Source organism: Drosophila obscura, unplaced genomic scaffold (genome assembly GCF_018151105.1).
Source record: "Drosophila obscura isolate BZ-5 IFL unplaced genomic scaffold, ASM1815110v1 contig_186, whole genome shotgun sequence".
In the NCBI taxonomy this organism is placed as follows: domain Eukaryota; kingdom Metazoa; phylum Arthropoda; class Insecta; order Diptera; family Drosophilidae; genus Drosophila; species Drosophila obscura.
This window is the reverse complement of record NW_024542774.1, coordinates 9,639,858-9,667,829: the sequence shown is the minus strand read 5'-3', so window position 1 is coordinate 9,667,829 and position 27,972 is coordinate 9,639,858. Positions and strand designations below refer to the sequence as shown.

Here is a 27,972-nt window from a genome sequence, read left to right as displayed (position 1 = left end):
TCGATATACCGATATATAAAAAAATTGAAAAATATGGTCACACACTACGGCAGGCTATCGTTTTGGCCGTTGAGGCTGATTTCGTGTTCCGAATTAATTTGAAAACTTCACTTAAAATGCTCCAAAATGATGCGGTGCGAACACTGCAATACGATAGCGAAATACGCGTGGCACAGCAGCCAAGTCCCACAGAACCCAGAGGTAAGTGAATGAGACAATTTAACCAAGAAATATCAACCAAAACATGAATCACCGTGGGTGGACATTGGTAAATTTTTATTAACTGATAAGTGGTTTTGCGCCTGTGTTCGCCAGCCGCTGCATTCGGATTAATTGTTGTTGGGCTTACACGGCCCCTGTGTGCGGGAGTGTGCTGTGTTGTGTTAGTGCTCCAGTCCAAGAAATATGCGACATAAAATTAGCTATATCTTATCAGCAGAAGTTTTGTTATGGTATCATTATGGCCAACGGCGTACCTGTGTTACCTGTTCGCAGCAGTCGCCCCAGTGCCTTTGTTTCCAATCAAACTGAGATATTGACCAAGTATCGGCAAATAAGCGTACACCTATTCAAAGATATATATTAATTAATACAGCCTTGGTTTACTTGCAGTTTATGATTCCCATATTAGCATAACGTCACAGCCACGACCGGGGTCGGAGGCTCCCAGGATACCACTGCCCACAGTGACTGGCAGTCGAACGTTTATGCCCCTCTCCGGCTACGATTGCCTGGCGGACTTGCCCTCGGTCCACATTGAACAGACGTTCGAGTTGAATGAGTGTATGTGTAATGTCCATTTGTATATTCCAAATCAGAGATCCTCCAAAGCCATTTTCTTTCCCTGATAGCCCTGACAGCCGTCTCATCGGAGAACCGCTATGTGGTCCGATCGCCCCTGGGCGATGCCGTCTTTGCCGCCAGCGAGAGCTCCACGGAGAATAATCGACTCATTTGGGGCGCCGGGCGACCCTTCCAGATGCACTTGCTGGACAAGACACACCAGGAGGCTCTGGTATTCCGCAAGAAATTCGCCCTCGGTTCGATGTGCTGCCAGGCAAAGAGTCTGGAGATCTGGATACCGCCGGGCAATGTCATGGGCCGGGTGGTGCAGTCGCCCACGTTTATGCAGCCCGAGTTCTTCATCGAGGATGGAAATACGGGCCAGCCCGTCTTCTGTGTAGAGGGTCCAGCGAATTCCGGTTTCTGCTGCTTCTGTCTGCCCAAAGAGTGCTACTTTAAGGTAGAACACTCGCTACCCTCTCTGCCCGATTATCTAATTAACGTTGATCCACATGCAGGTACATTCGGGAGGTAACCTAAGGGCCTCCATCGATCACAAGTGGATGTCCAGCAAGTCCCAGTACACCACAAATATCTACTTTAGCGATGCCAAACTGACGGCCAAGGAGCGTGCCCTGATTTTAGGCTCAGCATTTCTGCTGGTAAGATGTATCCTAAATCTTGCAAAGCATCTTCCAATTCTCATCTGTTTTCCCCTTTCCAGGAATACATGTACTTCCAAACGCGCTTCTAAATGACGCGCAATCCAATGACAAAATACTTTTATCTTTCACATTGATTTCTTTATTTTTGTATTTTTTTTTTTGTATAAGTTTTCAAGTTTGTTGGTTTTGTTGTTTTTTTTTCGTTCAGTTTTTTTTTGATATATTTTACAATAATGTAATAGATCACTTCATTTTCTTGTTTTTTTATAACCACATGCATACACATTCAAATATACATATCCATATGTATATAGATATATCTATGCATGTATATTTATATATATACGTTGCTATAGCTCTTGCGCTGGTTAGCAGTTTTTTTGTACAATAATTTTCATTTATCTCTATCAATTTTTGTGTAGTTTGTGTTGAGTGTTGACTAACCTACAGCTTATAGCATATATGACAACATAATGATTATTTACAATTAGATTTATATTCATCTTATTCTTCATCCTCCATTCTCTCTCTCTCTCGGCCCCTTCTTTTACCCTTCGGCACACCAATAAAAGTAATTAATAAACAAACAATTAAAAGAGTCTCGTGGTCTCGTTGTTTTACAAAATTAGAAACAAAACTAAGGATATCACCTATTCTAAATTTCTCTTTTCAATTATCTCGTTGGTGTATGCTTAACAATTTGAAATAAGGAAGAGCTGCGTGATCTGCAGAGGATTTCGATTTGGGTATTTGGAAAACATGGTTCATTAGGGGAGGGGTTGGGTTGGGTTGTGTTGGATGGGGCTGGCTAGGCCTTATAAATTAAATACTCATCTCTCGTTCACTTCGGCTTCTTCTTGTTACCTTTCTGTAGATGGACGACTCACAGCACTTCAGGGAGTTTCATGCAATGCATTCATGCATTTTCGAAAAATAATCCATGAATCTATGGATATAATAATCTACCTACCGCATAGTATCTGCCTACCTACAGTACTCGAAGATTGTGGCTTATAACTAGAGCTAGCGTACATGGTACCTGGGTGTATACATAGTATTCATATACATATATACTTTATGGGTACTATACATATAATCATATATATATTTTTTAGATCAGAGCTGATGACGATTCCTTAAACTAGATACCTAAGAGGCAAATCGATCTGTTTCGGGGCTGCCCAGAGTATATCTCATACAGATATAAGAACTCCCACAAAATGACCGAGTTTATTACACTGGAATTGCTAATCGATCGATTGCAGGATTACCAAAATTCATTTTGGGTTCATCTGCGAGTGTGGTGGGGTGTTGGGGTGGCGGGGGGTTGTTGGTCTCTTAGAAGCTAGTGCTAACGTAAGTGTTGTGTGCCCAAATGCGATATGCTTAGACATTTGATATGCGCTCGTTGGCGGTTTGGTCATGGCTGCCTCCAACTCCAACGGCAACTCCAACTCCATTGTCGCATCCGGAATTGCAGGGGAACTGTGAACGGATGTCGGTGCTGGCGATGGTGGGCATGTGGTATCCCTGGTAGTGTCGATACTGTTCAGAGGACAACAGTTTGGGCGCCGCTGCAGTATTGGGCCACACTCAGGTGGGCTGCAGCATGTACATGTACTGTCAGTTGCTGGCCGCTGCCGAGGCGACCACGGGAACGGCAACCGGAACGGTAACGGGCAGAGGCAGAGCAGCATCCTGGGATGGTCGGGCACGCTTCTCGTTTGTGGCTGTGGTGGTGCCACCCTCCGGTGGATTGTCGCTCTCCTCGCCGCCCGTGCTGCTAAAGCTGCCGGGCAGACGACGCTTCAGGTTGTGGGTGAGCCCATTGGCCACGGTCTCATCTTCGGACATGGAGCTGGCACGCTTGGGCGTGTTGCCATCACTGTCATTGTCCAGCCTGGCAATGGCCGAGGCGATGGCCGCACTAAACCCATCCTCAGAGGCGCTATCCTGCGAGGTGGGCGTATCCTGGGCCAGCTGCATCATGCCCGAGGGCGTGGTGTAGCCGCTCAGCTTATTGGGATCCTTTTCCAGCAGCTTCTGGGCGAGCAGCTTCAGGGAGATGAGCGAGTTGTCGCAGTCGCTGGTGTCGATCTCAGTTAGGCTGATGCCGGCGCGCTCGATCTCCGCGTAGGTGCCGAACGGCAGCTTCTGCAGGCACTCCAGCTTCTGGACGTGTGTCTTGGAGCGCAGATGCTTGGCCAGATGGCCGTGTATGCGGAAGGCGATCTTGCAGTCGGTGCACTCGAATGGCCGCGGATTGGAGGTGGTCGGCACCCCAAACGTCGACGTCATCATCACCTTATTCTTGTGCGCCTCGGAGCGTTCGTGCTTCTGCAGGTGGCCCTGGGTGCGGAAGGATATGCCGCAGGGCTCGCACTTGAATTTCCGCTCCATGTAGTGGATGTTCATATGCAGCGTCAGCTGGTGCTGGCGCTGGAACGTCTTCGAGCAGATCAGGCACGTGGGCCGCGCATCGCTGGCAGTGGGGGGCGGCGGAGGCACGCCCCTTGGATATGTGGACACAGCTCCAGACTGTAGTTCGTTGTTGTTGTTGTTGTTGCTGCTATTATTGTTGTTGTTGTTGTTCTTGCTGCTTGCCGAGGCACTTTTAAGCCATCTTCGCCCACGATCACAGTGCGGGTGGGCGGTTGCGGCTGCTGCTGCGGCTGCTGCTGCAAGGATGCTGTGGATGAAACTGAAGGAGTTGCAGATGGAGTTGCAGCTGGTGCGGTTGTGGCAGTGGGGGATACTGCCACTGCTGCCACTGGTGGTGTCGCTGCTTTTGGGGACGTACCCAGGACACCGCTGAAGTCTGTGGCATCCGGCTGCTGCACTGCAGCAGGGAGATTCGCATTGTGCGCCGGCTCGCTGGCCCTCTCCTGATCCGACAGCGCCTCACTCTCCTCGCTCTCATCGTTGGCCGTTGCCTTCGAGGGGAGGATGCTGTTCGCAGCCTGGGCAGCCGTGACGGCTATCGTGGATGTCGATGGAAGCGAAACCTCGACCGCCTCCGGGGTCTTCACCTCATGCACCTCGATGCTGGGCACCTCATTGATGCTCATGATGGGCCTGCTGCTCACGGAGAGGAGGCTGCTGCTGCCGCTGCTGCTAGTGCTAGTGCTAGTGGTCATGACGGAGGAGGTGGTGGCGGTGTTGCTGGTGCTGGAGAAGAGCGTGCTGATCAGGTAGCTGCGACTGAATTGGCTCTGCTTCATCTTGGCATGCTGCAGGGCATGCTCCTTGCGGTACGTCTGCATCAGCACATCCTCGCCCTCCGCCGCCTCGTGCATGTCCTGCTCCTCCTCCTCCTTCAGCTCGGTGGAGATGCGCACCTTGTCCGACACCGAGATGAGGGTCTTCATGAAGCCACTGCCACTGCTGCCGGCGCTGCCGAAGATCACATCGTGCATCTGCTGTGCCTGCGATTTGGGCAGGTCCTGTACTAGTGCCACCGGGCAGGGGGAGACGGAGCCGGCAGCTGCCATGGATGTGCTGGGGCATCGTGGCTTGGTGAGATCCATGGGCGCACTCTCCTCGCTGGCCACGCTCCGCTTGGGCTTGGACTCCTCGGGATTCGAGTAATACTGTTCCTGCTTCTGGTAGTCGAACGGCGGCTTTGGCGATGTAAAGGAGCACACCACGCCACGTGGCTTGGGCTGCGACGATCCCGACGAGCCAATGCTGTTGGCCGGACTGCCAGCCGGAGCCGGTGTCTCCTGAAGCTGCGGATATGGCGAAACGCTCTGCGGTATGGGCGGTGTCATCGACAGCGACAGCAGGCAGCGAGCGGCCTCGTGTTCCTTCAGTCGCGACTTGGATTCATCGGTGTCTGCCCAAGGGATAAAAGGACCATCAATTAGAGGGATGCTCAACACAAAGGAAATGATTCTATGGTCTTGTCCACTTACCACTGCTCTCGGATTCATTGTCACTGAAATCATCCGAATCTGATTCACCATCGGCCATCGAGGAGGTGCGTCCGCCCGCAGAGGTAGACGACTGCTGATCAAAGTCCATGTCCACGTCGAGGAACTCGCCATCGGCGGGCATGGGACCGGGATTGATGCCCAGCTCTATGCATTTCTTGAAGTGCGTCTTCGATTGCATGTGCTTGGTGAGATTCCCCTTGGTCTTGAAGCTGCATTGGGGTGTCACAATTAAATGCTGTCGCAGCTGCAGACAAAGAGAAACACTCACCTGAAGTTACAGTGGCTGCAGGTGAACGGACGCACGTCCGTGTGGGTGCGTATGTGCTTCTTCAGCATCGATGGCTTCTTGCAGCGGATGCCGCACTCGGAGCACACATATCGGCCGCGACCCCGTCCCCGGATGTAGGTGTAGTCCTCGTGCGACTCATAGCCGCCCACCAGGGGCTGTCCCGAGGGGCTCACCTCCATCTTCTTGTCCTCGGCCGCCTCCTCGCAGGCCTTGGCCGCCACATTGGCCTCGCTGAGTGCTCCCACGGCCACCACCGGCAGTGGAGCGAGCGGATTCTGATGCAGTGCACTGCTTGACATTGTGGAAACCGAGCAGATGGTCTGCTGCGCGTTGACCACTTTGTAGTTGAGCAGCTTCCCTGTGCCTGTGCCTGTCCCTGTGCTCGCCATCGAGGTGCAGCTCCCATTGCCGAACATCTTCTGGCGTGAGTCGTACAGAGCCATCACCTGCTTCAGCTTGAATCCGAGCGGATGCGGCTGGTTCTCCTCGCACACCTGCCACACGCTGTACATCGACAGCTTGTGCATGCCCGCCACATACGACGGCTGCGGGCAGTTCACGGTGCAGTAGAACATCTTCGTGCTGCACTTCAGCCCCAAATAGGTGTAGGCGTGGCCGTTGAGATACAGCTGGACACACGACTTGGACGGCCGTGGCGTTTCCGGCGAGATCAGCGGCAGGGTGTTGGCTGTCGGTGTGATTCCATGATGGCGCTTCGGCGTGAAGGTGCCCGGCTTCAGGGGCAGACTCGTGGGGCGCAGAAACTTTGATTTGGCGGCGGTTAGCGCCTCCTCTCCAGCAACAGCCGCAGTCACTGCGGCGTCAGCAGCTCCTGCTGCACTCCCATTGGGCGTATCCACGTGCAGGGGCGCCAAGGGTGCCGCCTCCTGTGTCGGCTGCTTGACAGCGATCACATTGTCCAGGTTGAAGTGCCGCACCTCCGGTTCCGATGCCTTCACATTGTCCGCCATTCGCAGAAAGTTAAAGGGCGCCTTCTTCGGTGTCTCCTTGCTGTTGTTGTTCCACTGCAGGGCTTTCCTCTGGGCAGGCGTCGGCGGCTGGCGGCTGAACTCACTCGGGAGATTCTGGACGCCACCGAAGGGCGACAGCGACTTGAGTGACTCTCCGGCGCCTGCTGCTGCTACTGCTCCGCCCAACAGCAGCAGCGGACTCGGCTGCTTGCGATTGGGACTGCGGCCGCGACTGGCGGGTACCAGTGGCAATTGCAGCTGCTGCGGTGGCGGCGGCAGCAGGGACATCTGTGGCGTCAGGCTGCCGGGACCCGGAATTCCCGGCACATACGGAATGGGCGTGACGGGTGCCGTTTTATCCCCACCACCGCCGCCACTCATCGGCAGAGTGAGTGGATTGAAGGCAGTTATCGAGTTGATGGGCGGAAATTGGAAATGCTGTGCCCCTTGGGCACTGCTGACACCGAGCAACGGGTGGCCACCAAGGCCAGCAGCCAGCAGCTTTCGCTCATTACTGGCCGACGACTCGTGGTTTTTGGGCAGCACGTCCTGGAAGCTGCCACCCGAGAGCAGCGGTGTGCGTATCATCCTGGGGCTGTTCTCCAGTTCGGGGCACTCCGAAATGGGTATCATGCTCCCGCCAGAGGAGGTAAGCCTGCGCAGGCGCTCCTCCTTGCTGCTGGACTGCTGCTGCAGCTCCTGGACCAAGCCCATGTTGTGGTTGTGGTTGTGATTGCCAAAGAATTTGAACGTTGGCGTGTCGGTGGTCTTCGCACGCTTCGCTGGCGGTGCAGGCTGTGCAGCGTCCATGCCAATGCCCATTGAAAACTGCCGATCCTCGTGCATTTTGGTGATCACCACCGAATCGTGTGCCTTGCGGGGTGCATTCTGCTGGGCAAAATCCACCAGTGCTGTCTTGCCAAGCAAAGGACCAGGCGATGGCAGTGGCGCGTCCACAAAACGCATCGCTTCTACGGGAACAGAAATGGATTGGGCCTGAATGGGCACGGGGGCCTGCACCTGCACCTGAACCTGAACCTGGACAGGAGCAGCTGGCGTTGGAGCCGTCACCGTCGATGTCCTTGCGGGTGATTGTGCGGCACTGAGGCGACTCAGCACCAGACTGCTGCGCTTCGTCTTCAGCTGCGACCAGGCGAGCTTGGCCAGCGACAGCGGATTCTTCGAGTTGGCCATGTGGCACTTGAGCTCTGGGAGGCTCATCGAGATCGAATTGGAACGAAAGTACTTGGAGCTGGGGGACGAGGCCGGACTCATCGGTGCACTGGAGCTGGCGTCCTGGCAGTAGGTGCTGTTGTGCAGCTTCAGTTCGTCCGCGCTGCGGAATTCGCTGGCACAGATGGGACATGAGTAGAAGGCATCGTCGCCCTCGCCAATGGGCACGGCCAATCCTCGTGCATTCAGCAGCAGATTCTTGATGATTGAATTATTTGGCGTTTGGGGTGCAGCGGCTGAGGCAGTCTTTGTAGAACTCCCTCCTCCTCCTCCTACTCCTCCAGCTGCTGCTGCTGCACTCGTCGAGGGAGTGTTGCCCATTGATGTGGGCGCAGAGGCGGACGTAGGCGTGAGCATGGCAGTGGCCTGGGGTGTCGGCTGTTGTTGCTTTGGCTTGGCAGAAAGATTCAATGGCATGGCATTGACAGCGGCCGCTGGCTGCTCCATTTTGGGCACTGGCGTGGCCGGGTCCTGGCGATACTGCAGCGTCTGCATGGGCAGCGGTGAGGGTGGCGGTGGCAATTGTTGTTGCTGCAGTTGTTGTTGTTGTTGGTGCTGCTTGGCGGCTGTAGGCATGGCGGCAGTTGGCATGGCCGGTGTTGGCTTGTAGCTATAGTTTTTCCGCTTCACCACACCATTTGGTGGTTCGAGTGGTTGTTGTTGCTGCTGTTGCTGCTGCTGCACTTGTTGTTGCATATACATTTGATAGTGTTGCTGCTGCTGTTGCTGTATCTGCTGCTGCTGCTGCTGCTGTTGTTGTTGCTGTATCTGCTGCTGCTGCTGCTGCTGTTTCTGTACAATTGCCTGGGCCAGATTCACTTTCGTCTCTCGTTCGCTGGCACCGATGCCCAACATCTGTGGACTATTACTGTTGATAGCCGCATTGCTGGCATTCGCATTGGCATTGTTGAAGCTGCGCGAACGATTCAGCTGCTTTGGGTACTTCTTCTGCAGCAGAATCTCCTTGTTCTCCACAATCGCCTCGTTCTGCGAAATCAGCTTCGATATGTGCTCCTGCACCTTTTCCACATTCTGCAAAACGAAATTTCCCCACTGAATTAGTCGACCATTTCGTGTGCAGCTTCCATTCAAAGTACTTACCACTTGCATGCCGCCACTGGCACTGGCAAAGCTGCTCAGATTGGTGGCTGGCGTGGGGGTTTGGGGTGCTCCTGCTGCTGCTGCTACTGGCACCACAATCGCTGCCTGGCTATTGGCTCGCACCAACTGAAACGAGAGAAACCCCAGGCAGAGTTTGGATTAAAGATTCGCATGGGGATGGATGCTTTCGCATTACTCACCTGTTGGGGAGGAATATTCGGTGGATGCGGCTGCTGTTGCATCGGTGGCGGAGGAGCCTTTACCAGTGGAGAGTGTTGCTGCTGCTGTTGCTGTTGCTGCTGCTGTTGCTGCTGCTGCTGCTGCTGGTGCAGATGAATCTGTTGCATTTGCAATTGTTGAAAGACCATGGCCTGCTGATGCATGGCCGCCGCCGCTGCCGCCGCATCCTGATTGTAATACGATGGCTGCCCCAGATAGTAGACACCTGCTCCCGGTGGCAAAGCCCCAGGATTGGCAGCCAGCAGCAGGGACTGCTGGGCGTGTAGCTGCTGCTGCAACTGCAGCTGCATCTTGTGCGAAGTGATGTGATTGTTCAGCTTCATCTGCGTGCTGGGCGACAGGGTGGGATGGGTCAGCGCTGGCTGCTGCTGCTGCTGCACCAGAGGCAGCTGAATGGAAAGCTTCTGCTGCTGCTGTTGCTGCTGCTGCTGGACGAGATGATGCTGCTGCTGTTGCTGTTGTTGTTGCAACTGCAGCTCATTGCTGCCGCCAGGCGGCACATAGAGAGCTGCATTATGGAACTTGGGCTTGTATGGCTTGTAGTCGATGGACTGACGATGCTGGGCCGTGGCCGAGTGCAGGGTATCCGCGGTGGCAGGTGGCAGGGTGCCCGCAGCCGGCGACCCCAGCGGCAGTTGTTGCATGTGCTGCGGCAGCGTTGGCTGGTGCTGGATGTAGGCGCTTTTCGCTGCCGACAAAGTGGAGGGAGATGGCGTGGGCGAGGCCATGGGCTCGTCGTACGGCGAACCCGACCGACTTGGCTGCAAAAAGAAAGAAAACTCATTAAGTGGAACTTCTCGAGGATTATTTGATTCAATTGCTTACCAATTCGGAGCTACTGTTGCTCAGATCGGCATCCTGGTCGGACAGGCCATCGTCCGCATCTGCGGGCACCTCCAGGCCGCGGACTCGTGCCGCATGCGACCGGGAGCGGCAGTGCTTGTACAGGTTGCTCTTCGTCTTGAAGGCAATGCCGCAGGTGTCGCAGGGATAGGGACGCTCATTGGTGTGCGCACGTATATGCTTCTCCAGCACCGATGGCTTGGCACAAATCAAACTGCAATACGGGCACACATATCTGCCAGATTTCTCTGCTATTAGTGCTCCGGCGGCTGCTGCTGCTGCTGCTGTTGGTTGCGTCTGTTGCTGATGCTGGGCAAATGTTGCAGGCGTCAGTGTGGCATTGGCCGCATAGTTGCTGCTGTGGCTGTGGCTGCTGCTCAACGGTGTACGGTTTCTGGCCACGCTCACATTGTTGGCCATCTTCCCGCTGCCGCTGCCGCTCCCACTCCCACTGTGGCTGTTATTGTGAATGTTGTTGTTGCTGCTGCTGCTGCCCTCCTCATGGCTGATGGCATTGACATGATTGCTATTTACAAAATTGGCACTGAATTCATTCGTCGTCGTCGTCTGCTGCTGCTGCTGGTTCTGCTGCTGTTGGGTCAAATGATGACCGTTGGCCACCGCCACCGCCACTGGCACTGCCACTGGCACCATTGGCTGCGGCGGCGGTGAAAGTGAGCTATTTGAGGATAGCGATGTGGTGCGGCCGGCATCCCCGGCTGCAATGTGGCTGCCACTGCCACTGGCACTTCCGTTGCCACCACCCTCCACTTCTGTGGTGCTCGCCAAACGCTTGAACTTCTTGTGCAAATAGCGCGAGATATTCGGCCAATCCGCAATGGCAACAGCAGCAGCCTCATCTGTGGTGGCTGTGATGGTGCTGCTACTGCTGCTGCTGCTGGCGGGGGTAATGCTGCTGCTGATGCTGCTGTTGCTTGTAACAGTAGTGGCTGTGGCTGTGGCCAGTGGTGAATCCTTGTGGCTGCCGACTGCAGTAGACATTTGCTGTAGCGTCATTTTGCTATCACTTAGATTTGCTTTATCTTTATCTCTATTCTTATACTCATAACTATTCTCATTAATACTATTATCACTGTGGTGGTGGTGGTGGTGGTTGTTGTTGTTGTTGTTGCTGCTGCTGATGCTATTGTTATTGTTGCCACTATTATTACTGCTGCTGTGGTCGTCGCTCAGCTTATCTCGTGTGCTGCTTGTACTGGGTTTGCTGCCAGCAACATCGGCAATTGTTGCTGCTGCTGTTGCTGTTGCTGCTGCTGCTTGCTGCTGCTGCTGCTGCTCTGCTAGCTTTACTGTTGGCTGCTGTCTTCTGTGTGGCTGTTGCTGCTGCTGCTGCTGTTGTGGCAGCTTCCCGATATGTCTGCTTCTTTGTTGCTGGTGTGATTGGGGCTGCTGTTGCTGCTGCCGCCGCTGCTGCTGCCGCCGCCGCTGCTGTGGCACGTCGCGTATTATTATTCACCTTACTGTTTGTCTTGTACTGTTTTCCCGCCGTCTTGTAATGCTTGCCCGCCGTTGTGGTGCTTGCATTTTCCATATTATCATCAAATTTATTATTAGCCTGCGAGGAATTGGCAGCGGACTCATCTAAAGGGTACACAAGAGAGAGAGAGAGAAGATTAAAATTTCAGTTAGTAAATTCATAATTTAATTCATATACTAATGCTAATTTTGGTAAACAAAATTCAATATTAGGGCAGAAGATCAAACACGGTGGCGACACCTAATGTGGGTCTGGAATCGATTAACTTCCACCTGGGAGTATTGCGAACTTTTCTGCTATCCCCCACCACCGCTGCTGTCCACTGTCCACTCACTAATCCCAGCAGGTGAATACTAATTTGCGCGTGAATTTCCCATTTAATAAATATGAATTTTCGTTTTACTTTTTATTAACTTTCTATTTCAATCCAATCAGAAAACACCCCACCCCCAATCACCATCAAAAAGTGACTCTGTTATGGCCCCACCTGTTGCAAACACACACACACACACATACACAGTCTGCATACCCATGCACACATACACGAGCAGACACGAGGCAGACGACAGGCGACCGAAACGAAACGAAACAACACGACACGAAAAACGGTACGAAAATCCAAAAGAAGTGACAAGTGAAATGTAATGACTTTTTGTTGCTGCTGCTGCCTTATCAGTGGAGTGTACACTGTGCACTGTACATGTGCCCCTTCCACATACAGTACGTTTCGAAAGTAAACATTGGATAAGTATAAATTACATTTCAATAAGGGATTTTCACGAGAATTTCTATCATGTAGAGGTTTCCACGAACAAAGAAAAGACTGTAATATCGACGCATCTGTTCTATAAAAGTATTATATGATTGGCACTTTTCGAAATGATTAGTAAGCATGGTTGGGCTGGGGCAGGGGCAGGGACAGGGGCAGGGGCAGGGCCAGTACTCAAATCACAATCGCAAAGAAATCCCCTCGGGCACTACGCCACCGACTTTGCGGCTGGCGGCGTTAATTGACACTCGACTGCGAATGGCGATGGCGACTGTTTAACATTCAACGCTATTATTATACACATTATACGCGGCATTATGCGATACGTATTTGTAAACGTATGTATGTACAGTATGTATGTATGTATGTACACATGTCTAACCGATCCACGTCTCGCTGCTCGCTCGCGTGTTTACTCAATTCGTTATCAGCGCTTATAAGGCTTTTCGACTAAGGAATCGCCTAAAAAAATTCCATTGATAATGCCAAGCTCTATATAAAGATACGTTCGTATGTGTATTAAATGTGTTGTGTGTTTGTGTTTTATTATCGGCCATCAGGTTATCAGTGGTGGGTACTATAACTATCGTGTGTGTGTGACTGACTCAGAGAATCTAAGCCCACCCCCTTCCACTGTAATTTGAGTGATTTAAGGCACAGACGCTTTGACGTCAACGATCAACTATCCGTCGGTCAATTGAGCCATTTTAAGTAAGTGGTGCCATTCGACAGGGATTAGGCTCTCAAATTGAAATCTTGATTGCCTGATTGCCTGATTGCATAATAACGTGTAATGCCACTACATAAAGGAATATTTGTATGTATGTATTAATAGCAGTGAGCAGCTATAGGGTAGGCGGCAGCCTCAGTAGGTCAATTACAAGGCGCCAAATGCGGCACAATTAAAATGTTTATTTAGTATACTGAACGACGACAAAGATCTAGTTAAATGATTACATGGAATTTCTGTGAGAGCGAGAATCACGTTTTTAGTTGTAAATATAAATAGAAACACGCACAGATCATCTATAGCCCTTGCACTTCTCGAAAGCAACTACTTTCTGACCAATAACTATAAGTTTTTTATGCTTATTTGTCCACCATCTACTAATTTGACTCTTTGGCAAGTTTTCTATGCAAACCCGTTGCTTATGCCCTCTAAAAAGATTGTATAAGATATATGCAGATAAACAGCATCACAAGTTGCTATTCTATACACCCTTGTTCTATCGTTGTAAAAATCCCCATAAAGTGTACCACTGTACCCCGTAGACAAAGCTCAGATTTGGGGCTCCATAAAAGCATAAACAAGAGGCCAAAGCCTACGCGCTACCATGGGACTTAATCACCCAACCAGAAGGCGATAAGCTGTAATCAGCCGTAGAAGCCCAAACAATAATGAAGCAGAATACTCATACGCTATGCATACCCTGCAGCAGAGCAGCCGAGTACACGGGGTGGCTTGGTTCAATGGAAAGGTTGAATACTAGAATAGTTTCATTTCGCTGACTTTTAATCCATTTGCTACAGCAGCAGAAAATAAAATGAAAACTAATATTTAAATGGCATTTTGTTATCACGAATTTTTGTTTAACATTTGCTGGCATTGTTGTTTTTAGTTTACTTTATAAGTGTGTGTGTGTTTGTGTGTGTGTCTATTGAAGGCGTGAAGTGTTGTTCGGGCTATTCAGTTTTATATATAGTATATACGAGTATAAATGTAAATATGTACTTTGTTTGCATTTGCATGCAGTTTCATAGAGCCAGGCGGACCCCGAAGGCAGAGCCAAAGTGCAATACATGAAAATATCAGGCATTTTATCAGGCATGAAACGAGTGCAGTTGCAAGCAGTGCAGGTAAGTATTAAGCACACGCTGCTTCCCCAACCACACCGAGCCTGAGTCCGAGTCCACGACGTCATCAGAGCGCGCTTCGCAAATGACAGACTGACTAACTGACAGACTGATGGGTGAGCACACATGCACCCAACCACCCACGCACACACATAGGCACACAAACACTTGTACTTGTACAGCCTCACACGCGCACCCTCGCATACACGAATAAAGTCCAAGGTGCGGCCAACGGCGCCACAAAGTCCGTCTGGCAGTCGTCTCTGTCTCTCTGTCAGTCGCTTTGACCGTGTCAACCGATTGCAGTGCATGACTAGCCCTGATACAACGTCATCACGAGAACATGCACGGCGTATGTATGTGGGGATGTAGGTGTAGGTGTACTTGGCTGCAGCTGTGAAACGGCTAAAAACAACTTAGACCGCGCCACTTGACAATTGTTTATAATTTATAGGCTCACTACAACGAGCAATGTTAACGCTTTAAGTGCTGCTAGCGCGTAAAAGTACGTCAAATTCGCGGAAATGATACGAAATTCCAGCGAAAAGAAAAACTCCCGATAAAAGCAACACTGCAAAATTAACAACGCACACACACATGGGGATATCAAACGGTAAAGTGAGACGACACATACCCGTCTAATTGTGGCTACGCATGCTCTTACACGCACACGCACACACACTCATATTTGCATTGAATATCGTTTGTAAAACGCAACAAATGAAACGTATAGCGACAAAAAACGGTCCAACAATAGTCGCACGCGCGTGTCGACAACAGGCGGGCTACAAGCGACAACGACAACGACCGAATCGCCTGAAACATTTAAGGCGACTACAACTAGACGAGGCGAGCGGCAAAATTCATTCAGAGAGGAGTGTGCAAAAAGAAAACGAAGAAGCGACCCCGCCGCCGAGCAGTGCAAAAACAAAAAGCACAACCACTGGTGGCGGCAGCGACGACGTAAGCAGAAGCAGAAGCAAAAGCAACAGAAAAAAAAAACGTACAATAATCAAATAATTGCGGCAACGCTTGCTCTTCCCTCCTCCCGGTAATGACCGATTCAACGATCTCTCTCCTCTCCCATCGCCACCACAGTAAACACTCTTTTGCACTCTCTCGCACACGCACACTCACACACACACACAGTGAAATTGTCAATCAAAAGTAAGCACAGGGTCGCTTCTGATTTAGCTGCTGCTGCTGCTCTGTCTCTGCATGCGCTGAGAAATGATCAAATCGGGCAAAAACGTAGGCCCCCCAACAGGTGACGTGAAGTGGGGTATATGACTGTCGCCAGCCCAGCCGCCAGCCAGCCGCTATTGTTGATTACGTACACACTCGCACACACTCAAACAAGTCGAGAGCTTTACAAGCACGCGCACGCATACCAGTGCACATCCCCAGCGACATACCTAGCCTCACCTCCCCACCACCCATCCTCCACCAAAACCATTCCCATGAGTATGCGAAATTTTGCTGACTAAGGAAGGTCTGGGGAGCACCAGGCAACGGCAACGGCAGCAGCGACAGCGACGATACGATAACAACAAAAGCATTTAAAACGTAAAAGCAACAGCACAAAACGTAGCAACGAAAAGAAAAAAAAGTGATAATAAAATAATAATTGCTACACATACAACAAAGCAAGGCACTGATCAAGAGGAAGAGAGTGAGAGAGGGGAGCGGAGGAAGAGAGAGAGAGAGCACCAGCTAGAGCTGCCGCAGCTGTCTATACACACAATCAAGCAATACGAATGATACGCTGCTCCCCATCCCCATTCCTCGGCTCCCACAAGCCTCCACGAGTGGAGCACGATTTGCCATGTGGCCCAGCCTGTTCGTTCTCTCACTCACACTCACACTCACATACGAACAACATGACTAACTTGACAACACTGTCGGTCTGTTCGGTTTAGTTCGGCTCGTTTCGGTCGCTGCTTTGCTGTCTGCCTCTCTTCTCCATCCCCCCACCGACCCCCTGCTCTACTCTTGCTCTGCTCTTGTGTATTATATTGAGTCAATTCATAAGAAACGAGGAAACCCGCCGCCATATCGCCGTTTGTTGCTGAATACGTGTTTACATTTCTGTATGTGTGTATGTATGGGAGTGTGCTTGTGTGTAAGCCTGCCTGTGTGCGAGTGGCATGAGCATGAATCAAGTTAAAAATTTTAATAATTTGCCCGATGTTGATGTTGTGCCTGAAAACGAGTTTAGCTTGTTGAGCCACCAACTGTGTGTGTGTGTGTGTGTGTGTGGTTTAGGCTCCCCTGCAGCTACTTGTTTTCTTTCGTTTGCGTCGTTGTCTCCATCGTCTTCTTCTTGAACGCAACAGCAAAAGCAGGCTGGCAGCAAAGCCACAAAACTTTTTATATTGAAGCAGAGAAGAGGAGCTTTCTAGAGCGCTTGATAAGCGGTTTACTTCGTCTCTCTCTGTCTCTCACTGACTCTCCATCTTGCAGTTGTGTCGGCTGCGTGGGGGATGGGGAGGCTATGACGTACCGTACCCACTCAGCCGTTTGTGAAGTGTTGTAGGAAATCAAATTAAGGCGATTAAAGAGCGCGCGCGAGCACTCGTGAGTTGCGTGAGTCGTGCATATCGCTTACAATGGGCAGAAAGAAAGTGTCGACCGTGGGATACCCTAAAGGTGTGTTGATGATCAGATAATAACACAACAAAATAGAACACAAGATTTAAATATTTCAAGTCTAAACTGCCCAGGACCCAAGGGTAGAGTACATGTTTGTGAATGATAAGGCCAGACAAAGATATCTGTCCATATATTCGCATTTGTTTATATCATTCTATTCTATAAACATTGCCGTGAAAAATAAACGAAATTCCCAATAAATAGAATTGCGATAATGATTTCCACAAATTCGTCTGACGTTCAACTTGTTGGCTAATCGCGGAGCAGAGGCCAACTTTCGTTATGGTCTTGAAATAGATTTGGGGGTTTGGGGCTTATCATGGGGACCAACCGGCTTTCTGGCTTCTTTGTCAAGAGTGAAAGGTCAAGGTACGGCTTTAGCTACTGATAAACAGATAAGATAGTCGTCACATGTCATGTGACAAGTATTGCTGGGGTATGAGGTCTGGAGGTACCCCATTCCAATCTTTATTGCTAATGATTTATACTGTTTGTATTCCCCATTCATTCTATTATCATCTTTGCAGGAGACACAAAGCGTTCATCAGCATCCAACGGATGAGTAAGCAGACTTTTGGATAATTTAGCAAACAAAACAAAGTTCTGGGGAAAATATATGCAAATAATCTTTTGGCACGGAAATTCCCAAATTTGTTTGACGTCAGCCAAAGAAATGTTGTAAATTTTCTTTCAGGGAGAATCGTTTTCCGTTTCTACATATACAAACGAACAAATATTCTTTGAGAGTGCCAAGGTTCCCTGGGTTTACTTTACATATGCATAGATCGGATATATGTATGTATAAACAAATATTGGTTTTTGGCACGGCACAGCAGAGCCGAATCGTATGTTATATGGTGGTCTATAGTACTTATAGGAGCTTTCCCCCATATGGCTTAATAGATTGATATTTCGGGGCCTGTAGTTTTCTGAAATTTATGGCATCAATTAAGTGTTGAAATGGGCGAAAAGGCAAATTGTAGATCAAATAAATAAAAACACAATTTGCTGTGCGTTGCAGAACTATTATATCTATAAGATTTCAGATCAAACAGGTAAAGCCATAGCCAGAGAAAGGCCAATCAATAGCTACATATCCCTATAGAATTATAGCATTTATGGAGGGGCTATATTATCCAAGAGTCATCCAACACATAAACATGAATCAAGTTCAGAGAAAATATTAGATCCTCGTTCAGTAATTTCTGTACATTATCGAAAAATACGAATGAAAAATGTATATAGGTATATAGAAGAATTTCGTGGCCGAAAAGTGTTAAATAATTGCCAGTCCCGCAAATTTCATTTTTGTTTACACACAAAATAAGAAAATCCGAGGAAAACACACGAAAATCATTCGATAATTTTGTTTTTCTTTTTCTTTCCGTTCTGTCTTTGACTTTTGCCAGAATGTGTCTGATTTTATCTGATTTTTTGTTGTCTTTTGGCGCTGCGCTAGAAATGTATTTTTAAATGATCCAACTACGTAAGACGACATTCAAGTGTTTTATTTTAGACAGCAGACAAGTAGACAGCTCAATACATCCACACATCCGTATATTCATATGGACAGACGTATGGCATGGGTAGTTTTGTATATATACATATACATACATATGTATGTACTCGTATATGTATGTATTTTTAGTTTCAGTTATTGGCCTTTTTCGTTAGCACATTTTGTGTTGGAAATCTATCTATTTGCATTTAATTTATGAGAAGAAAATGGGAATTTCACATTGAATCGAATTGATCATCATCATGATCATCATCATTTCAGGCTAGAAAAAATTCTTTCAATTCCGCATTTTTATGGCCCCGTGCAAGTCAAAAAAGTTAATGAAAGTTTTCTTTTAATGTCACGTTATGGGGGTCTCTTTCGGGGTCCAATTAAATGTTTTCTATATATATTTCATCTTCGTCAAAACAAACAATTAGAGAACGTAGAGAACGGAGAAGAATCTCTGCCACCAAATCGTGCATTCAAGCGCAAAAAAAAAAATGTACAAAAATCCAAAAGACATTTTATAATAAATTTTTCACAGATTTTGCTGTTCTTCTTTTTTCCGCTTGTCTTGGCATTTTTCTGGCAGCTGAAGGACGGAAATACGTTGGCGGCATTTAGGAATTTTTGCATATTAGCAAAAATTAAAGACAAAAACCAAAAAAAAGACACACAAAATTCATAAATAAACACTAGAGGAGAAGATAAGGCAACGCTGGGCCGAAGCATTTGATACCCTTGCAGATTGATTGTTTACATGGTAGGCTAGACTATGATCTGATTTCGTTGAGCTATAAAATAACACGTAAAACTAACAATGGGTACGTTTCCATGAAAGCTATATGTATCATATGCCAGCAGGCTGTGCCAACATATGTTGGAAATCAGAACACCCTCTACAGAGAGAGGGTATACTAAAAGTTTGATATATTCAAAGAGCTTACGGAGGCCCCTCTGCGCTCGTCTGCCACCACGAGCAGGTGTGAAGAAGAGGAAGCAGAGCCAGCAGCAGCAGCAGCGTAAGCAGGGGAGAAGGTGAAGAAGAAACTGATTTGATTGGGATTTGATGGAGATTCGATTCAAAATGAAAATCAGAGCTTGTGGTGAGAAAATGTCAATTGATTTTGTGGCTGATGGCATTTCAGGCTGCGCCCACGCATTCCGAAAAACAAAAAAGTATTTGTATCTGTATCTGTTGCTGCTCTTTCTGTTGTCAAGGTCAGGGCATGCTCTTCGGGGGTTGCCTCTAAGCGTCAGCAGCCGATAAACATGTGTCGTCATTTCCCAGGGAGGGCATTCCTCAACACGCACACACACAAAAAAAAGAGGGAGGGAGAGAGAGAAACACGAAACACACGGACATAAGCGGAACGTATGATAACTGTTGCATGTTTAATTGTTCATACCACACTTGAGAGTGGCCATAAACTGCCAGGGGATGAGATACAGATACACGAATTCCATCTACAAACACACAAACACACACACACACACACACTGAGAACCCCCACTGGTGTGGCGGCTTTTGTGTGCCTCCTAAGTGGATTTCCACCTTTCCTCCGCCCATTGTTTGTTCTTGCTCTCACTCTTGTTGTTGTTGCAATGGGAATGACGTTGCAAGCCTTTTGTTTCGCTCTGCACGAACGCTGATGCCGATGCCGCTGCTGCTGCTGGCTGCGGCAGGTATCCTGGCGCCGGCTTAATTTACGTTGCGTTCCTTTTTAGTGCAGGTAAACGCCTCAAAGTAGTTCAAGTCCAATGCGCTGCCCTCTTATTGCTGCCTCTGCCAGCAACCCAGCATGACACATGCTTGCTCTCTCGCACACACTTATGCCGAGATTATCTCTATGCCTGCGCTGCTCACACTCACCCGCACACATTCGTTCCAACTAACACGAACACATCCACACAAATCTGACACACACACCCGGCCGCGGGGTTGCCCAAAGTGTGTGTGTGTGTGTATGGTTGTTTTTGTTGTTGTTGGTGCTGCTTGCTCGCCTGCTCTGCCGCTCTCTATTTTGTTCCCCTCTTCGGTTGTCTGTGTCTGCTGCTTCTTGACCGTTTCTGACTTTGTTTATTTTGAATTTTCACAGTTTTTCTTGGAATTCCTTCCACACTCCACTCCACTCCACACCACTCTATTTCTTTTCCACTCACACTATTTCCTAGCCGCTTTTGGAATTGAAATAATAATAATATCTTCTCTCGACGGCGATTTTTGCACTTTGATTTTTGGATTTCGACCAATTCGATTCGCACCGCACTCAATTAGCATACTATGACATTCGCTTCTGCCGTAACCTTTGCATGCTCACTTGCTTAAGGTTTTCCTTTGCTTTGCCTATGATCTAATTTGATTAATACAAAACTTGTTGTGGCGACGGCTGCACTCGCACTTCGCCCACACATACACACACGCACACACTACAGACTCACTGACTATTCGCGTATTCCGTTCTTTTGTGGTTTCTTTGCCTTTTGTTTATGTTCGCTTCGAGAGGCTAGCGGTTTTGCTTTGCGTTTCGTTATTTATTCCGTTTCATCGTCACGAGCACGACACACGAAGCCAACCTAACAGCGCAAAGTATGATCGTGGAATGGCAGAGCAGAGCAGACCAAGAGCGTCAGCGTCGGTGTCAGACCGGACGGGCAGAGTAACTAACCCTTGGGCGCCCAAATGTGTGTGTGTGTGTGTGTGTAGTCTGGCAACTACATTTGTAAAAAGATCAATATGATTCCGTGAGATTTACGACCTGAGCTCTCATTTAATTAAAGTCTCTTTTTAACAGAATTGTGTACAACTTTTGTTAAACACTATTATTATTACCATTATTAAATTGACTTTGCGCATCATCCAATCAGCTGAAACTGCTCTTAGTTAACCGCGGCCGTTCTGAACCGGCCCTGTTCATATGATTAACAATAACGACAGCAACAACAACTACAGCAACTACTTGGCGTCGTCAAGTCGTCGGCTGTTGCGCGTCGATGTGTGTCTATGTGTGAGTGTGCGTTCCTGTTCTTATGCCCCGTCTGGCTGCACGAAAGAGGCCCCCCACCACAGCTCCAAACGGCAGACATATGGCGCTCAAACAAGCCCCTTGCCACTGCTCTGCCTCTGCCTCTGCCACTACCACTGCCACGCCTCTGACGTTGCCATCGTTTTCTCAGTATTTTATGCCGCCCGCGAAATGTGCTATTGTTGCTGTTGTTTTTTCGCTGCTGAATTCTTGGCTTATTAGATCAATTGGGTCTGTTGGTTTTATTTTTTTTTCTATTTCGTTGGGTTTATTTTTATTCTTTCTATTTTATTTTTCTCGGTATGCGCCATTTTCGTTGGGGTTTTCGTATTGTTTTAGTTCGCTTATATTAGCCATTTTATTTTTGCGCTTTTGCTGTAATTTTTGCGCCTTTGCGGCATTGATTGACTTTTGTTGTTGCGAGTGCTGACATTGCCGTTGCATTTTGCACCCTGGCAGGACAATAATATGTCTGTATCCTAACAAAGTTTTTGGGAGAGAATCGAAGTGCATCTTAGCTTACCGCCAAACGATTATCAGTTGCTGCAGATTAATTACAAATTAAAGACTTCCTCCGATCGAAAGATTGCTTATCGACGGTTTGGACTGTCGCTGAGAACACGATATTAATTTGTTGCGGCTGTAAAACGCTAACAGTGCCTAATAAATCACTTGCCCCAGCTCACGCTCATTAAAACTCGATCTTCGATAAGAGGCTATCAGAATCAGCAATGGGGATTTCTACATACGAGCTTGACAACCCCGATTCCGATGGGCCTCAAACTTCAACGCATTCAATGTACATATGTACATATGTATGTATGTATGTAAATGTTTCTGTGCCAAATCGAACGGAAGCGAATCGATAAGAAATATACTCCACATACATACATACGTACATACATACATATGTATGTTTGTATTTATGTACATAGAAATAGTTTCAATTTTCTATTTGCCTCAATGTGCTGTGCCGTCTGTGGCTGTTCATATATTTAGACAGTTGACGTACGATAACGTTCAACACTTTGTCGCCGCTGATGATATCACAGAAAAGGTAAACAATCTAATCAATAAACACAATCAAGCGAGGACGAGTGGTACGCACTCGTCTATTGGACGACACGACGTATCTACCACATCTGTACGACTAAGCCATATGCATATGTGTATACAATCCGACACATTCGAATACGTCACTTAAAGTAAATAAGCAAAATATCATATTCCTATGCCAATAAAGCTTTAAACGTTGAAACAGTAGTAATGTTTATTAAACGCGGTCTACCAACCATGTCGCGGTTATATGTATGCCTGTAAATATGTAACGCCAGTTGTATATATGTATGTATGTCCTATTCGTCTATCACGGAGTGTATCCCCACATGCTTATGCACGCTATCTGTGTGTAATACTCGTACCAGTTGTGTGTACGATTAATCGAACAGGCGACGCTGCTCTGCCCCGACTACACGCGACGATTGATTACAGCAATAAAACGTCTATCGCATCGATTGATTTAAAAATAAAACTCACACATAGGCACATGCTCATGCTCATGCCCATACCTCTCTGACTCTGTGTCTCCCAGCCATCGTCAAATGATCGGCACAGCCACAATTAACTGTCTCTCTCTCTATCTCGGTCTGCCTCTCGCTCTCGCAAACATAAATAGGCACAAGTGGCTGGCCCCAAACTGCAGGCAACAGCAGCCAGCGACTGCAGCGACTGCAGAAGCAACAGCGTACGTCGCCCCCAAAGAGTTCTTACTCATTCACGCATTGGGTAATCAATACAAATACAATACACACACACACACACACATGTACACACCGGTAGAGAGCGAGAGAGGGCCGCCCAATGAAACCATTAAGCGCTACATAAAACAGTCGTCGTCGTTTTTAGTCGATTGCAGGGGGAGACGTTACGGCGGGTATACATTGCAACCAGAAGCTACGATCGCCAGTGCCGCCAAAGTGGCGACAATTGCAGCAGCGACAGCGACTGCTGCGGCGGCAGAAACATCGACAGAGGCTCCAACTTCAGCGCAGACAACACAAACAATCAGTGGGAGAGAGAGAGAGATAGAGAGAGAGGGAGAGCCAACAACAATCGACAAAGCGACGGCGACGTGATCATGTCTGGGCCGTTCAGCAATGTTGGCGACGTCGTCGTTTATACCCTTGCCCCCTGCCTAAGGTACATTGATTTTGATCAGGTGTTTGCCACAAACAGAAGAAAGAGTTCTCTATACTTCAATCCATTTATCTGATTCTCTCTCTCTCTCTGTTTCTAACATGGAAACGATCGATCTGTAAGGGTATCACAAAACCATCTACTCTCAAAGCTTGCCTCAGTCTCTTTTGTTTTTGTTGCATTCGGCGGCTCCAACTTTGTTATTATTACCGCTCGTGCACATGCCCCCAACTGCCCACGATGCCAGGCTGTTTGTTGCTGCTGTGGCAGCCCCGAAACAGGTTTGACCATTCACTTGAACTGCTTTAGCAAGCAAAACAGACAGACAGACAGACAGAGAGTGACAGAGGAAGGGGGGTGGTGGTGCCTGGGGGCTAGGTGGCGTCGTCTCCCATCTCCGTCTTCGTCATCGATATTAAGCGTAATCAATCGAGCGAACTTCTTTAATTGAGGAGAGCAGCATCGTCGTCAACGGGCGGGAGACAAAAGGCAAAGCGACAATCAAAACTAATTGAATGCGCAGCGAACAAAAAAAAAAGAGCATGGCAAAAAAAAAGCATCAAAGAGGAGTGCGAGTATGCGAATATTGGAGTGAAGAAGAGAGAATCATAATCATGAAAACAGATACTAGTGTTACGTATTCCATTCCCGAAACTGATATGGAATATATGTACATATGTATGTGTGTATCCGCAGAATTCAAATTCCCCCAACGGCTGATTGAAAATCAATTTACAGCACAGCATCAATAATTGTTTGCTCTTTCTGCAGCTAATGTGATGGTAGGACAGGAGGCAAAATTAATTTGACCGATTTACCGCTTCACATAATTATGGTACATTATCTGTAGTCGCAAAGCAAATATTGCTTGGGGTCCACATAATTATGCATTGCATAGTTATGGGCGTATCGATTCTGAAACCTAATGACAGATGGTTGGAGCTCACAGCCAAGTAAAACAGACAATTTGTGGCTGAATAGTAAGTACTCGTACGAGCATTAAGTGGCTATTAAGGTGGGCTGGAAGTCTCAAATGGGAGTGCCCCACCCGCCGTATTATTGTGCCTGCTGATCGATAAGTATCAGATTTGTATTGGTATTTATCGAGGTGTGTTTCTATTTTCAGACCAAAGACCAAAGCCACTGCCACTAATCGATAATGGATAAATGAAGTTACTCCCCATTTCTTTATTTATTTCCGTGCAGTCGCTCTATCATTCTGGTTGGCCTTTTAAATAGTATGCGCGGGTTATCGCTGATTTCTAGAATTTCTCAGTCTCAGTCAGACAGCCTGGTGATGGTGGTGGCAGCAGCACTACTACTACTACTACTACTACTACTACTACTGCTGCATGCGTCAGCGTTGAATAAATAAACGTTAGACGCCTAGACCTTAGTCAACCGACGACCTACACGCTTTAGGCATTATGAATAACCGAGTGCCGAATCTCAAATACCGAAATCCGAATGTCGCCCCGCCGAGCGTTCTGGGTGTCGAGTGTTTCAGGCCGCTTAACTTGGCTATTATAATATTGTTGATTGCTCATTTGTTGACACGCAACGCTTGCTCTGGGGCAAGAGGCAGTCAACAAAAGCGTAGGGTGGTCAACAAAAGGTACATATAGCGCTGCAGGGGGTGGGGGGTGAGCGTTGTGGCCAACAAACTACAACTAAAACAACAACATCACAGCCGAACACAACCCAACAACAATCACGTGTTTGGTTTCAGTTATTTTAGTTTATTTGCACAATTCATCAACAACCACAAACAGGAGAAGAGGAAGAAGAGGCTGTGGCTATGACGAATGCTCCTAGTCTCATAGCCACAGCCATAGCCATAGTCATAGCTATGTGGCCACAACACAACCAAAACCAAAGCCAAAGACACTGTCTAAGCCGGGTTAAAACGGAATTGGTAGTAGTAGAATTTCCATATTTTGTAGATATATTCTGTGGCATATTTTATTCTATTATTCTTGTACTTGTACTTGTGATTTTTGCTGTCTTAATTCAGATACTGTACTTGCATTAAAGTATTTCCATATTTACAACTGCATTTAATCCTTTAAAGACCACACGGATATGAGACCGTTAAAAAGCTAATTTCGTGTTGGTGCAATTTCTAATGAGGATTTACATCATGTTTAACTCTAACTTTGAATCAATATAGCAGCATATCCCACAACTTACAGATACTCCTAGAGTATTTCGCATTCGTTTAGTCATTCAACCATTCGATTGTCGTACTCCGTGTGCTGTGTTTTGTGTGTAAATAAAACTGACGATGTCGATGCTGATGCCGATGCCGATGTCGACTCTATCCGCCTCTGGCTGCTTGCTGTGGCTGATTGGGAATCGCCAGTTTGGCGACTTTTGCACACAAACACACACACACAGACACACGGATACAGCAACAGTCAGAGCCAGAGCCAGAGCAAGAGCTACAGATGCGGAGATACAGCGAGCAGACACGCAGATACTTTTATACACATTCTTTGCCCCGACGTTGTCCGACGTGCGAGTGTACTTGTAGCTTCTATGAAATCGCTTTAAATTAAGCACAGCACAGCACAACACAGCACAGCAGAGCTGAGAGCGCCAGAGCAGTAAATAAAACGATCGCAGACGCAGACGGAGGTGACGCCAACGAAAATATGCCGTGGAATGTTCAGCTGCCTCTTCTACTCTACGGATTCTCTGATTGTGTATCTGTATCTGCATCTGCAACTATCTGAAACTATCTGCAAGTGCAAGCGCTCTGGTTGTTCTTTTGTTGGCCGTGATGGCCGCATATTTGCATACGCCAGCCCAGCCGCCAGAGCAGCTGTTTATAGCCTCAGATGTCAAGCTAATTGAAACGGCTCAGTGCTGCAGATCTCTGGTTCGTTCCGTTCTGGCCCAGACAGCAACGAGACAGCTTAATCACATGCGTCAATGGATTTGCGCGACTGTGCCTGTTACCTGTTCAGGCCAAAAAGAACAGAAAAACATCAAGCAGACGGAATGGCATCATTACACGTACATAGAATGAGCGACGATAGCTTTTCCCGGGTAAAACCCATAAAAACATCAATGCAAAGGGAACTCGAGGATTATCCTGGGCTTACACTGCCACTTGACTTGAGGCACTTGAGCCTGGCGCTAGGCGGCCAACCCATCAAGATGCAGGCAGGCAGATCCTCAGTCAGATCCTCAGGCTGTCGGCAATTAAAAGTGGCAACACTTAAACGATTTGGCCCAAACAGGTAGAGCAGAGCCCATTGGCCTGTGCTCACTTCTGGTGAAAATCCCCTGGCTGCGTAAATGTATCTTTGAGCTGGCAAATGCTGAAGCAGATACCCTTATAATTAGTGACAGAAATGAACCCTAAAATTGATATGAACAACGGCTGTAAAACAAGGGAAATTTTATTACGATATCACACGGATACATATGTAGGTGGGGTGGGGTATCTGCATACGTCACGTATCAGCTTATCGGAATGAAAGTGAAATGCGGCTGACTGCCAAAAGTACGAGTATCTACATATATGTATGTAAGTATGCCCAGAAGCTCGTAATCTTTTCCGATACGCTTTGCACACATACAGATAGATACTGAGCTTATTGTTGGTATATAATTTACTTTATATACTATTTATTTATTTATTGGAATGTATGTGTGTGGAACTCTGTGGACATGAATCACGCCATTTGGCCTTATCAAAATGAAGCAGCTCTCAGCGGTTCCATTTGATTCGTATGTACCGGACACGCACTTTATCTATATTGCCAACCACTCTGCTGTGGCACTGTGCTGTGCTGGAGCCAGCCAGCCATATTAGCCCCCATCTTTATTTCCATTTCACTTTTCTTCTTTTTTTTTGGTGTTCCACAGCCCCCTGAAGGTCATTTCTATGCGCGTACCTTTCACATGAGGCACAGCTGCGACTGTCAAATATTTTTTATATTTCGCTTAATCGATTATAAACTTAACCTTTTCTTTGTTTTATGGTCTGTGATAGCGGCGCACTGATTGCCAGTTCTGCTGTGACTCACGACGACTGATGTATGTATTGATTAAATTATTAGTGATATAAATATACACATACCTACAAACATACATATGTACATATACTCTATGCTCATAGGCGAGATTACAGAGATTGGAATTTCCCAGGGGTGGTAATGGGGCGATTTATAATGGCGATTCTCAGTGATTTGTGGAGGCTTTTTAGACTAGTAATCATCGCTACCGATAAGTGTTAATTTTGGTATGTTCAATTAAGAATATTAACTTATCTATTTCGATGAGATACCGATAAAAATCGATTTTGTGTTCCAATTTTTTGTTCAGTCACAGATGACTAGTTATTATAGCGAATAATTGGAAATTAATCACAGAATAATTATTTATCGGTGAATAATTTAATTTGAT

The 27,972-nt window shown here is 47.7% G+C and overlaps 2 protein-coding genes across 2 annotated transcripts in view; one reads left to right on the top strand and one right to left on the bottom strand.

Moving 5' to 3' along the window:
• The first annotated feature begins 32 nt into the window (after nt 1-32).
• LOC111074705 (phospholipid scramblase 3) lies at nt 33-2,049 on the top strand. Its single transcript, XM_022367597.2, has 5 exons — nt 33-201; nt 613-783; nt 852-1,243; nt 1,302-1,445; nt 1,508-2,049. Exons 1-5 carry the CDS (start codon nt 117-119, stop codon nt 1,535-1,537), a joined length of 822 nt encoding a protein of 273 aa, XP_022223289.2. The 5' UTR covers nt 33-116; the 3' UTR covers nt 1,538-2,049.
• The window catches only part of LOC111074702, a 42,278-nt gene continuing 16,344 nt past the window's right edge, over nt 2,039-27,972 (bottom strand). The window contains 9 exon segments of the mRNA XM_041592927.1: nt 2,039-4,014; nt 4,053-4,111; nt 4,151-5,283; nt 5,363-5,592; nt 5,652-8,908; nt 8,978-9,103; nt 9,178-9,978; nt 10,043-11,379; nt 11,381-11,662. Coding sequence (XP_041448861.1) covers nt 3,072-4,014; nt 4,053-4,111; nt 4,151-5,283; nt 5,363-5,592; nt 5,652-8,908; nt 8,978-9,103; nt 9,178-9,978; nt 10,043-11,379; nt 11,381-11,662 — 8,168 coding nt within the window. The 3' untranslated portion in view covers nt 2,039-3,071.

What these genes read in the sequence shown, in the direction of transcription:
- LOC111074705 (XM_022367597.2), top strand. Translation starts at nt 117, where the DNA reads ATGCTCCAAAATGATGCGGTGCGAACACTGCAATACGATAGCGAAATA. An exon ending in GACGTTCGAGTTGAATGAGT is followed by an intron (nt 784 to 851) that starts GTATGTGTAATG and finishes TTTCCCTGATAG; the next exon opens with CCCTGACAGCCGTCTCATCG. An exon ending in CCAAAGAGTGCTACTTTAAG is followed by an intron (nt 1,244 to 1,301) that starts GTAGAACACTCG and finishes ATCCACATGCAG; the next exon opens with GTACATTCGGGAGGTAACCT.